General features: G+C 42.6%; 1 protein-coding gene across 2 annotated transcripts in view; it reads left to right on the forward strand.

Annotated features, from left to right (window-relative positions):
- The first annotated feature begins 282 nt into the window (after nt 1-282).
- SLIT3 (slit guidance ligand 3) overlaps nt 283-13,536 on the forward strand; it is a 487,770-nt gene continuing 474,516 nt past the window's right edge. The window contains exons 1-2 of one of the 2 annotated variants that reach the window (XM_059483464.1): nt 283-338; nt 520-772. In XM_059483464.1, the coding sequence (XP_059339447.1) occupies nt 588-772 (185 nt within the window). In that variant the 5' untranslated portion in view covers nt 283-338; nt 520-587. Of the gene's footprint in view, nt 339-365; nt 773-13,536 lie in introns of those variants that run through there. The other variant, XM_059483463.1, reaches the window with a different exon arrangement.

A 13,536-nucleotide genomic window follows, 5' to 3' on the forward strand; every position in this document is an offset into this window, starting at 1 on the left:
CCGCTCCATCCCCGCTCCGCGCTCGGCAGCGGCGGCAGCGCTGCTCCGGCACGGCTCGGCTCGGCACGGCTCAGCACAGCTACAGCACAGCTCGGCACGGCCCCGGCACTGCCCGCGGCGGGGGCGGGCCCGCGGCGGAGGGGTCGCTGCGAAGCCCCGGCCGTGCCCTCCGCGGGTTACCTGCCCGGCCCAGGTGGGGCGGTGCAGAGCGGAGGAGGCTGTTTTGGAGGTTGCCGCCGCTCCTGATGGATGTTTTGTGTGTGTTTGCCTCCGCTCCCGGCTTCTCTTTCATCTGAGGACGCATCTGGCTCGAGCTCTGTTAAACTATCTGCCTTCTGGTACCGTTCGTAGATAACAGAAAGAAACCTGAGCCCGAAAGGCAATTCCCCACCTTCTTCCACCTAACGTGACCTTCTCGGGAGCCTTTGAAGCTTTGCTGGTGCTCCGGCGATGATGGCCGTGGTGGGTTCCCTTGGGCTGTACTAAGAGCCTCTTGTTTTCTTTTCCCTTTTTTCTTAGAGGCATTTCATCTTTAAGGGCCGGCTGCTCTCGCTCACTTTTTATACCCACCGAAGCCATCGAGCACCATGTTGTCTGGTGGGAGAAGTGCGTTTCTGTGCCTTGGAACCATCCTGAGCTTTTGGAGCTCCGCGAGTTGGATGCCTGTTGGAGGATGCCCGCATAAGTGTACGTGTATCGCTTCCAACGTGGATTGTCATGGACTGGGACTCAAAACTGTGCCGAGGGACATTCCCAGGAACGCGGAGAGACTGTAAGTAAAACCGCTAAGGGCTTCTCGAGCGCTTGTAGCAACACCTGGGACGAGTTTCCCAACACCTGCCTATCAGTGCAGAGCGCTCGGTAACAGGAGTTTCAGCAATCCAGCACGGATTAATGTTTTCAGGAGGAAAGGGGAGGAGCTTTTCGGGACTCGCAGCGCTCCTGCCGCTGTGCCTTTGTACAGACGATGGGTTCCAGAGTTTCTCGGGAACTTTCAGCTGCCGCCTGATCGGGTTGTGCAGTGACTTGATTGAAATGGAGTTCGGAGCTGTACCTGGAGTGCTCCCGGCTGTAATCGCTGTCAGTGCAAACACCGGTTTAATATGCAATTAGAAACCTGGATGTTTTCACCTGGCGGCTGGTAGCGGTTTCTCCTTACTTTCTCAGCATGGTGATTTCATCATCATGGCAAAGCGGCTGCTTCCATAAACTAATTCAAACGGAGAAGTCACATTAAACAGCCTCTAATTTCTATTTTAAACTGCTGCGGGGAAGCGGGGTATTCAATTTTTAATCTGCCTCAGGGTTTATGATAGCAACGTAACGCTGTGGGGAGCACGGAGAATAATGAATGTGCTCGCAGCAAATCCCCCGTATTGCAAGTTCTCGGGAGTTTTTTAGCTGACTGTTTTTTTTTTTACTCGCTCAGTGAGTTCCTAGGGAGAAAGCTGAAAGCAAAGTTGAGTTCTCTGATAGAGTTCTGGCACTCGCTCGGTGCAGGGGACGGCGTCTCTGACGTGCCTTAATGCATAGCAGATGGCACAGCTCGGAGTGCCCGGTGCGAGATAGGGACACGGCCGGGGGGGGAAAATGTTAGAGGGACACAGCTAGGGAGGGGTGTTAGAGGGATATGTCTATGGGGGGAATGTTAGAGAGACATGTCCACGGAGGGGTGTTAGAGGGATATGTCTATGGGGGAATGTTAGAGGGACAGGTCCACGGAGGGGTGTTAGAGGGATATGTCTATGGGGGGGATGTTAGAGAGACATGTCCACGGAGGGGTGTTAGAGGGATATGTCTACGGGGGGGATGCTAGAGGGACATGTCCAGGGAGGGGGATGCTAGAGGGACAGGTCTAGGGGGAAATATTAGAGGGACACATTCATTGCAGGGGAGGTGTCAGAGGGACACATCCAGGGGGGAATGTTAAAGGGACATATCCAGGGAGGGATGTTAAAGGGACATGTCTATGGGGGGATGTTAGAGGGACATGTCTATGGGGGGGATGTTAAAGGGGACCTTCTTGGAGGGAATTTTAAAGGGACACATTCATTAATGTTAGAGGGACAGGTCTAGGGGGGAGTGTTAAAGGGACACGTTCATTCCAGGGGGGAATGTTAAAGGGACATGTCCAGTGGGGGAATGTCAGAGGGACAGGTCCAGGGAGCAATGTTAAAGGGACACACACGTTTATTCCAGGGGGGAATATTAAGGGCACATGTCCAGGGAGAGGGGTGTTAAAGGGACATATCTGTGGGGGGGAATGTCAGAGGGACAGGTCCAGGGAGGGGTGTTAGAGGGACACGTCCGGGGGCGAATGTTAAAGGATACGTTCATTCCAGGGGGGAATGTTAAAGGGACGTGTCTATGGTGGGGGCAGAATGTTAAAGGGACACATCCAGAGGGGAATGTTGAAGGGACATGTCTATGGGGGGGAATGTTAACCAGGGAGGGGTGTTTAAGGGACACGTCTGGGAGGGCATGTTAGAGGGAGACGTTCATTCCAGCGGGGAATGTTAAAGGAATGTGTCCAGGGAGAGGGGTGTTAAAGGGACATGTCTATGTGGATAAGGTTAAAGAAACACGTTCAAGGAGGGATGTTAAGGCTCCGTGTCCCGGGAGATGTTAATGGAGCCCCGGCCGGGCTCCGCAGCGCTCTGCTCCGGGGTGACCCCAGGAGAGCGCACTCGGCTGTGCCTCCTGTGGGTTAGCCCTGACTTCAAATGTTTTTGAACTTGTAAGCAAATGCTGTAGATTGTATGGCCTGACTTCCTGTTTTATTTCCTTCTGGGTCATAGACTTGGGGAAACTTCAAATTCTCAGGCAGCTTTTCCTCCGAGGAAGAAAGGGGGATGAGGTTACTAAGCAAACAAAGTTTGTGTGCAAAGAGCACTCCTAAAGGCTAAGTTCTGTCCCAGAATGAAATTTTATAGAATGCTTGGCTGTTTCTAAATGCATTTTATAGTGCTGAGAGCTCTTAAATGATAGCAATGTGCAGCTTTCTTACTACACTATTCTACAACCTTTAATGTTTTGTGGCCATATCAGCTCTCCTTTAACCTCAGCTGTGTGAGCAATAGCTTTCAGATGTCAATGCTAGAGAAAGCTGAATTCTGTGCCTGAAACTGTGTGCTCTAAAATTGGTGGGTAGCAAGCTGGCATTTCAGAGCCAAAAAAACCCCAAATCTGGAACAACAAACCCCACAACAAGGCAGAACCAGGGGAGCATGCCAAGAATGTGTGATAACACGGGTGGTGTGTGTGCTTTGCTGGTGAGGCGTGTGAATGGCTTAAAGAGTTAAAGGCTGGAATTAATCTTTTAAATTGCAGGTTAAAGTGATTCACAAGCACAAGGTTAGTTGGCCACCTGAGAACCATTTCATAAATGGTAATTTGTTGTAGCTGGAGTTTCAGGGGGGCTGGATTCATGTTGTCGCTGGGTTTCATTTGTGAGAATGAACATCTCTGTGAGGTTCACTTCCCTTGCCTGCTGCAGGAAGCTGAGCCAGAAGAAGAAGGCTCTTGGCCTTGGCAGGCTAAGTGTTAAAAAGAATGAAAGAGAGCATAATCATTGTCTTGGTCTTGTTCTTTTTGGTGTTATTTACAGATTTATATTTTAGATTAATGGCTGCGAAAAGAACAATAGTAGCGATTTCACAATATTCAGTTTGAACATTTAACCTCAGAGATACCACCACTGATAAATGTGAAATGTAGCTGTGTTGGATGGTTTGTTTGGGGTTTCTTTACATATATAAATAGTGTATTGTTGGATCACTTAGTGGCTGAAACCTTGTGGAAATAGGATACAGAAGGTCATGTGGTAACACTTTAATCTGTATTTTAAATACTGTTTTCAGTTTTCATTTCTGTCAGTCCATTGTGAGCCTCTCACTGCTTTTGTGGCGTTCACCAGCATCTTCATTACAACTGTTTTAAAGCTTGTATCAGTTTCTTCAAATCTAGATTCCTACTAATTGCACCAACTTGGGCTTTCTGATGTAAGCAGTAGAGAGAAAAAGACTGAATGTAAATTCTGCTCATAGGTGAAACGTCAGTCAGCCACAGGATATATCAGAGTATCTCATTCTGCCCTGTGCTCCCCAGCAACCTGTAACTATTTATGACATAACAGTGGGTTGATGTGTAATCTTCTTACTTGTATGTTTAGCATGTAAATAAGACCAAATTGATCATATCTGAAATCACAAAAATATTTTTAATCTTGGAGAAATGTTTATATGTTGGGAAAATAATTTTAACAAGTTTCTTGGTGGCCACACACGAAGTTCCTTTTTAAACTGTTGTGCTCTGGAAAGGCATTTATTTCTCTCTGCATTCTCATGAGCTAAAAATTCCACATACCTGTTCAAGTTGGAAACTTTTTGCTTTAATTAGTAAAAGATCTAATGGCAGCACTTAAAATATTTTGCCACCGAGCTTGTAGAGTTATGTTTGGAGAAATGTTACAGATTGTTTGGGCTAATGGAGCCAAGTTAAATATTATTCAAATTTGTGTTAATATGAAACCCAGGAAAACTGAAAATATGACATTAAGGAAACAATGGGAAATATCTTTAGGGGGAAAAGAATTTTTTATTGAGCAGTTCTGCTAAATGAACTAGCTTTGATTACTGATTTTTCATGAGGAATGAGCTGCATGCTTGATTTCTTTTTTTTCCCTGAACACTTTGAAGGTTTGTAGGTTTATAGCTGTGATTTCTACCTTGAAGGAAATCCACAGATTAACACTGATCACAGAAACAGAGTTATAAAGCAATCCTATACTTCTATTTTTAACTTTTATGCAGACTGATCTCTAATAGTAACTTTGCAAATATAGCAAGTAGTGTTAGGTTTGTGCTGCAGTTTTTACCTTGTGATTACATTTTATGAAAGTCTTCTAATTGTGTGGTTGAGATGGAAGCTTTGGTTCACCTCTCATGAAGAGCTAAAAAGAGGTGAAAACTGTCCTGCTGCACAGTGAAATTACTCAATCTGGAGAAAATAAATGGTGAAGCAAATGCTTGTCACTTACAGGAGCAACTTCCAATTATGCTTTTTCTGGAGAAGGGATGCTCAGGATAGGCATCATATTCCATATTTACAATATTTCCTCATATTGCAGAGTGTGATGCTCTACAGGGGTCCTTGAGCAGGATGGCAGAGCTGCCCTCGGGGTTGTTGTTGGTATTTACTGATCCCTTCCACACTTGTGAGCAGCTCAGCACCTCACCAAAAATAGAAGTTGACGGAATTTTTGTGTTTTGGAGAGAAGCTGGTAATTCATTAGGTAAATTCTGGAGTGGGCACAGCAATTCTTATATTTGAGCTGGGCAACTGATGAGACATTTTGACCTAATAAAGGAACAAAATTTAAGGATATCCATGAGAATTCCAAATATTTTACCTTTCTGAAATGTTCCTTAGGATTGCTCCATCAAACTCCCATGATCAGAGTTTCATTAGTGGTGCTTCACTTCTCAGATGTGATTATTTACATAATTTCCTTCATTGGAATGCTTTCTATATATGTACAATATCATACATGTAGCTCTTTATAGCACTTCGTAATGCTGATAGGCATCATCTTAATTTGAGATGATGCCTAAATGTAGTGAGCAGATCAAAGCCTGACAGCTGAGTTGAGTTTTTCAGCTCTGAAGGGAACCAGTGATTCTGAGGAAGTGCTCAGAATCTTCTGGGTCAGTGTCTGCCTCCTGCTTGAATGTGAAGCTTGAGCCTTTGTGAATTTGCTCCCATTCATGCCTGGTTATCTCCCTGTCTGCTAGCAGCACATTACATATGTATAAAAGCTTATTTGGGGAATTTAACCATGTTTGAGTTCCTGATGAGTTTGTTTGGTGGCTTAGGCTCTTGTTTAATTGATGGCTCTCCTGTGTTAGTCATTGCTTTGTTTTGCCTTTCATTTGAAGGATTCTTTACCTTGCTAAATTGATAAAGCTTGCAGGACTAATCTGTTCTGTGCTTTGTCTGAGCAGCTAAATTGAGTGTGTCCACATTTAGGTGCAATTTAGAAGCTTAGTCATCTGCTTACTCCTGAGTTTTCATGTGGTCTGGGGTTTCTGTTACACAAATATATTATTATGGTGGTTTTGGCCTAGGTGCATGGGGCTGCTGAAGCTGCACTGGCTTGTAATAAGTCTTCAACTTCCTCAATTCTGTCTCCAAATTAAATCTAAGCTCCTGTCTTGAATGCTTCCATATCCCTGCAAAAGGAGATGTTAAACACATGCAAATATAATTATGTGACACTTACACTGACATTCTGCTTTTCTAGAGTTCTTCCCACTGGGGATTACCACTCATTTGTTTGTAGTAATTGTCTCCAAAACCTTGCATGGAGCATTTTTCAGATATTTTTTCCTTAGGTCATGTGTCAGCAAGTGGATGTACATGGCTTTAACTTGGAAAATTTGCTCTTGGAGGGACTGATCCTGGGAAAACCCCACTGAATTCTGTGATTTTATGGGGAAAAATCCCTTTCTTAATGTAACTGTGACTAGCAGTGCTTGAATGGCAGAGACCTGGGTAGGATCAGTCTGCTGCTATTAAATCTGTGACATGGTTTTGAAGTGATGGGAGCAGGAAGGAGGATGGAATTAGCTGCTGTAAATTGGTAGCTGCAGAAGCAAGCAGTGGCCATTGTCATGTTGCCTGTATTTATTTGCACAAATTTGGATTAGATTTTGAGATGAAAGAGACCTGGCTACTTCCTGCAGGACCTTTTAATGAGCTTCTCTGAGACTATTTACTTTTATTCATATTCTTACTTTTGCAGCTGAGTATTGATTCATGCAAAGGAATTAGGCCAAAGGAAAATTGCCCCTCTGAAGGGCAGCTGTTGTCTTTTTGGAAGTCCTGAAATCCAGATGATGATTTTTTTTTTTTTATACCCCTGGAATTTGTGCACTGTATGGGTTGGGGGAAGCATGTGGCCAAAAATGAAGGTGCAGCTTACCTGTAGGGATGTGAGGCCAATAAAAAAAGTAAATCCTGATAATCCTTTATTGGCACTGCAGTTGTATTAAACTCCTTGTGTTTTACACTGTCATTTGACCTTTACAGTGAGAACTACCTGTCATCTTTTGCCATGTCACTGCCAGGTACAAACATTTCCAGGCACGTTGAAAGCAAAAGTAGCTTGTCCTGCATGGACATTGACTGTATTTGTTGTATATTTGTTGTCTTGTGTTTTCAAGAGTATTTAGGCTACTCCTCAACCTCCATAGAGAGAGAAAAATGATTTTTTCACAGAAATCTTGCAAGATGTTTGGGGATAATGATAATAGGGGGAAAGGACTTGGCTCTAATGAGGGTATTCAGTGAAAAATTTCAGTGATTGCATGTAAAGAAGTGAGTTTGTGCAACCAGGATGTGTTCCTTCCCAGGAGCTCACACCCCAAATGACTTGAAGCTTCGTTTTCCCAAAACCCTTGATAAAGGTTGTGTTGCTGGATTTCCCACAGTGTGGAGCACCTGTAGGAATGAATCCCCTCACACATCTTGAGATCCCACAGCTCTCTAAAGGGATTTCTCTTTTCCTTTTGGGCTTATTGTCCATCCTGCAGGGCAAAACATGGAGGAGGAGACACAGAAGTTCCTAACTTCAGGTGAGGAATGAAGATAAGTTTGGGGAGCAAATCCTAAGTGAACCTCAAGGGGCAAAGCTTTTCTGAGAAGAATGATGCTGGCAACATGATGGAGGATGGCTGACTGCAAGGGATATGGGGTAGAGGTTCCTTCAGGGGATTGTCTGTCTGTCCGTCCTGTTACAGGGGTGTAGCTGGAGCAGCGGTGTTCAGAAAATGTTATAATAGTTTTATGCATAGTTTAATACTAGTTTATAATAGTTTGATTCCCTGTCCTCTTGTGAGGTCTGAGGGTCAGGCTGGTGGAAATGTGCCTCCTGTCCTTGGCTCCTTTCTGCTCTGGAGTCACAGGAAGCTTCCAGAAGTTCTCACTGACTCTTTATTCTCATTGCTTTATCATGACACAGTGTGGATTTTGATCTAGCGCTGCTCTGGTGGCTCCCGTCTCTCTTATGTTCTCCAACAATTTGCCAATATCAAAGCAATATCAATTTTACTTTTTTGTTTGTTGTGTAAGTTATATTTAGGGTAAGAAAAGGCTGGGTTCCAGTCATGTTTGGGTTGCAATATGGCCCAGGCTCTGTTTTCAGTATTTTTCAAGTCTTTTCTCCAGAGATCTGTAATGCTTTATTTCCAAGTCTGTTTTCAGTGTTTTCTAGTCAGGCATATCATCATTTAAGATCTTGAATGGATCTTGTCAATAGCAAGAACTGCTTCTTCCCCCTTAGCAAATGCCTTGTGAGCACCTGACAGTTTGTCTAATGGCATTAAACACATCAGAGATAGGGCAGCAGGTCTGTGCTCTGTACTCAATAAATCTGAGATTGAGTTGAAGGCCATCTCCACAGAAAAAGGAATTTAAGAGGCTGATTCTTACCTCTGCCAGTTATTTTCAGCTTTTTTTTTCCCCCTGAAACTGAATCTGGTCTGTCAGTTGTCTCTGTCAGAATAAATTTTTGTATTTTGCTTTTACACCATCTGTTTGATGGCTGCAATATATGATTTTAATCTTATGATTGATAGATTTCTGGAGCTTTTAATTAGATTTTTTACCTTTCTATTTGTGATCTACTTCTTCTAAGTCCCTAATTTTGTCTCTCAGGTAGAAATGAGACTGTAGCCATTGGTTTAAGTCTCCTTTTCTGTCACTGCTGAAGGAGCATTTACAGGAAAGATGAGTGTGGTTAAAATGAGGCAGAAAGCTCAGTTTTAAAGCTGATCTTGTCTTGAATTTCCATTGATCAGCCTTCAAATCTATCTGAAATTTGCTTCTAAATTAATTATAGAATTGGTGTTCCCATCAGTTCATTTTTACCTGTTTTCCTCAACAGCTGCAGAAATGATTCTTAACTTTCTGTCACAGGGACTCCTCAGGAGACTCCTGTGGGATGCTGTGCCTGCCTTTATTCCTGCTCCAGCTGCCTGCAGAGGGATCAGCCTGGTGGAATTAGTGCCAGGGTACTGATACAGCTCTCAAACATCTGTAAATGCTGTTGGAGTGCAGCAGCACTGGGGATTTTGGGACACAAAAATGTATAGCAGATTATATATATTATAATATATATATAATTTATAGATTTTTGTCCCTGGTGGTGCCTCACTGGCTGCCCTGGTCAGTGTGGTTTGCGGCAGCAGTGCTGGATTTGGGAATTAATTTGAATTAATGTTTTATTTGGGAATTAATTGGAATTAATGTTGTATTTGGGAATTAATTGTTGTGTTTAGGAATGAATTACCCCTGTTCTGTGGTGTGGGGGCACAGTGGTGACATTGTGCTGTCTCTGCATCCCTGCAGTCCCCCACAGCACAGCACACAGGAGCTGCCTGCAGTTTCTCAGGGTGTTTTCTCAGCACCTTGGATTCTGCAGAGACACAGATTGGTGATTCTGTGTCAGCCAGGGCTCCTTGGGAGGGGAGGACAGGCTGCTCTGTTGGTCAAAGATTTGGGGATCAGAAACCCATTTTTAACAGCCTGTCAACATGCCTGTAGAAAATGCAGGGAGGATGGTGCTGAGCTCCATTTCTGATAGATTTATCCTTTTTTTCCTTCCATTCTGATGCTGTTTCTTGATAGGAACAGTCCTTTAAAAAAAAAAAAAAAAAAAAACAACAAAACAGCAAAAACAACAACAAAAAACCACCAAAAAACCAAACAAAACCCCCCCCCAAAACAACAATGAAAACCCCAAACAAACAAAAAAACCAACCAAAAAAAATACCCAAAACCAAAGAAACCCCCCAAAAAACCCGAAAATATCAACAAAAAACCAACCCAAAAAAAGCCCCAAAGCCAACAGTTTGTTTTACAAAGCTAAAAATTTCCTGTAATTTTAATTCCATCAGTTAAAATCCCAGAGTGCAAGTTAGGCTGTGTTGGATGGAGGGCAGTGCCTGCTGTACTCACCAGTGCTGTCTCTTCCCTTTGCTCTTTTTTCTTTGCAGGAAATCCCTTGGGAAATCTTTGTTTGCACAGTGCTCAATGTGAAGGGATCTCGAGCTGTTGTGAGGGCACTTTTAGGCATGACAACAGAAATGGTGATAAATTTCACATTAGTGGAGCTGAGGTTCTGATCTCCAAAATCACAGCACAATCAAATGCAGCTTTCAATGTGTCTCCAAACTTTATTTCAAGAGCTGGATTCTGCCAAGGTTGGCAATTTCACGGTGAGGGGAGAGAGGCACAGAATGGAGGGGAAGAGTGTGGAAATCAACTTTCTTGTGAAATGTGTCAGAAGACAAGTATTTTACTATTAGGAAGATAACATTTTGATAGCAGAAGCAAGTGCATGCAAATATTTAGGGGACTATTCCTGAATCCTTGGGCTTTTTTTCTGTTGATCTCTTTCTTTTTCTCCTGTGGCAGGTAAGAATGTGATAATTACTTGTGCAGAATACAAGTGTTAATAGACTGTGAGCTATTACTGGTGTACCCAATAAATAATCCTGAAAGTTCCAAAGGATGCCATGAGTTGTGAGCCTTCCTCACTTTCTCAGCTCAGAGTAAAACCAAATATTTTAAGGCAGTTTAGCAAACCTGTCCTATTGAATTGTCATCTCTGCCATTTTCTCTGGGTGTGCACTAGGCAATATTGAGCACTTCTTCAAATGTTTTAGCAGCTTTTAAAGTTGAAATAGTTGGTTTTCTGTCTGCCTAAGAAGGTTTTGGGTGTTAACATTAAATGCAACACCAGTGTCATATGTTGCAGTGTCATATGTTACAAGAGATCTCCCTAAAGAAAAAAATTGACTTGACTTGGAAAAATTTTTTACACAATTTGCCCCAAAATGCAAAATTTTCCAATTCCTAACTCTAGTTTTCCTTTAAAAATCACAAAAGGTTTGTCCAAAAATGGAAGAGTCTTCCTTAGAATTTTAAATTGTGTTCCTTGGGATGTGCTGTCTTATCCAAGGTGAAAGAACAAAGAAATCCTTCACTGTTACCCATTCCCTATGTAAGAATAAAATTAAACTTTACATTAATGATTTTTTCCAATAAGGAAACAGCAAACAGCAGTTTTCCCATTCTCTCTGGGTTAGGACAGAGTGTGTAGCATAAAAAGTTCACATAGCAGATGTGACCAGAGGACATCCAGCCCATTAAAGTAATCCTGCAAATGTGTGCACTGCTTGTCCACAGCTATGGAGACAGCAATGTTTAATTAAAGCAGTTGTATTGTTTAAATATGACTCTGAGAAATTTCAGCAAGGAGAAGATGAGTCCAGTTTGTGTCTTGTGCCTTCCTGTTTGTCCTGGAGCACGTTTTGCCTGGACTTCAGTGGGAACTTAAATTATGGATTTCCTCCAGTTTTGTCTTTTGTCTGTGTGATGGTTTTGTTTGGACTGGGGAGGCATTATGTTAGGGAGGTTTTTTTGAAATGCTGATTTTGGCAAAACCTGGATGAAACATCTTTCTTTGGGGAGGGCAGCACTGGTTGCAGCATCCCTGAGCAACGTGGGAGCCTCTGGGTCACAAACTCGTGTGAAATTGTTGTAGAGTGGTGAGAAATCAGCCTCATCCTCTTGAAGTGGTGGAGCTGGTTGGAGGTGGGGTGTGGAGAGCACAGCTGGGCACAAGAGAGCTCACAGTGAGGCAATTGTGCATTTCTGAAGTGCCTAGGTAAATGCAGCAGGGAGGTTTGCTGGAAACCAGAAAAAAAAAAAAAGTAAAAAAAAAAAAAAAGATGGAAGGGAAATTCTTGAGCAAAGTGAGCTTGTTTTCCAGAAGTGGAAATAGATACTGAGAAATAAGGCCCTAAGGGAAGGGCTGGCTCTTCAGAGAGATGAAAACACACATCTGGATATAAATTTCTCAGATAAGAATGTGAAAGTGTAGGAAACAGCCCAATGATCCTTTGGAGCTTTGAGTTTTAATAGATAACATGTGAAAAAGCAGCAGAAGATAAGGAGCAGTCAGAAGGGTTTTATGGATTTTTTGGGGGATTGTTTGGCATTGGTTTAGTTTTATGTTCATTTTTTCCCTCTGGAAAGTTTTTTAGCTAATTGCTTATGAAGTTTTTTAGAAGATGAAAATGGATTTTTCCCACTTAATCCCAGTTAATGTTAACTTCATTTTGTAGAATAGATAATTTCCAAGCTGGTTCTTCCACAGCCCTCATGTGTGCAGCAGGGTTTGTACAAAGTGGTTTTATAAGCACAAGGAGTTTCAGTAACTTGAAACATCAGATTTCTCTGCAAAGGCTGTAGGAAAACTTGAGTTTTGTGTTCATTTAGCAAACACTGTGAAATCAATTCAGCTTTACTGCATCATGCAAAAAACCAAAAGTGGGATGAGGATGGGGGACAAGGAAGGTGGGAATCCACTCAAGAGTGAAGAAAGTTGCTTGTAAACTGGTTGCAACATCTGCTTGCTAACATCAAGTAAATACAACCCTTCCTTCAAAATTCATTTTACATATTAAAACTGTCCTACACATTTTATTGCAGCATTTTGGCTTCCTCTGCTCCTCAGTGGCCTCTGCAGACATGTTACACTCAGTGTGCTGGTGCTAGGAATGAATAGACTTGGTGAAACTGGATGCTTTTTACATTAAAAAACCCAAAGCCCTGAACAGCAACAAAAAGAAAAACCCCAAACATAAACAGAGATCTCTTACCTTTCCAGGAAAAGATCTGGGAAGGGTTTCTAGTCTGTGCATGTCTGAAAGTGAGCAGGGTGATGAAATCAAGGCTTGGTTTTCATGCCAGGCTTCACTAAAATAATTTGTTTGTTCGTGGGATGTCTTTCCAAATTATCAAGTATTTACAGCAGTGAGGAGCAGGTGTGAAATATTGCAAGTCTGAAATATCAGGTTGTCTGCATTAGTGGAGAACACCCAGACACTGCAGTTTATTCACTGTGATCTGTTCAGTCACACACCACACTTAAATGAAACACAAAATTAAAGCAAAGTGTGTTTTGCTGAACTTTGCAGCGATGCTTTTTGCCCAGATGAGTCCAGAAGTGTCAAACACTGAAGCACATCTCTGTTGATATCCTGATGAGGTTGTCCATGTGGTAACTGAGTGAAAATGTGGCCCAGGGAATGTTTGACCTGGTCTGATTTCTGCCTGAGCTTTGGAGCAGCCCTGAGCTGGGCTGGCCACTGAAATCCCTGTAACAAGGACATGGGAGAAGTTGGAGGAGTTAAGTAGGAATGGCTAAGCAAGATCAAGAATTGAAAAGAAGTAAAGAAGTGACTTTTTGTGTGTGCAATTGTTAACCTTGGGGTTTAATTTTTAGTATGAATTAAATGATGCTTGAGCTAATCTGGCACAGAACTGTACTTGCTGTTCTTTGTGATGTGCACATCCTGCCTTCTTCATATTAAACCATATTTCTGTAGCAGCTATATTTTAAAGCATTTTCTATTTTTTATGCTTCATATTTAAAGTTTTCTGCCATTCCCTGAACTCCCCTGAAAC

Source organism: Ammospiza nelsoni, chromosome 16 (assembly GCF_027579445.1).
Source record: "Ammospiza nelsoni isolate bAmmNel1 chromosome 16, bAmmNel1.pri, whole genome shotgun sequence".
NCBI lineage: Eukaryota > Metazoa > Chordata > Aves > Passeriformes > Passerellidae > Ammospiza > Ammospiza nelsoni.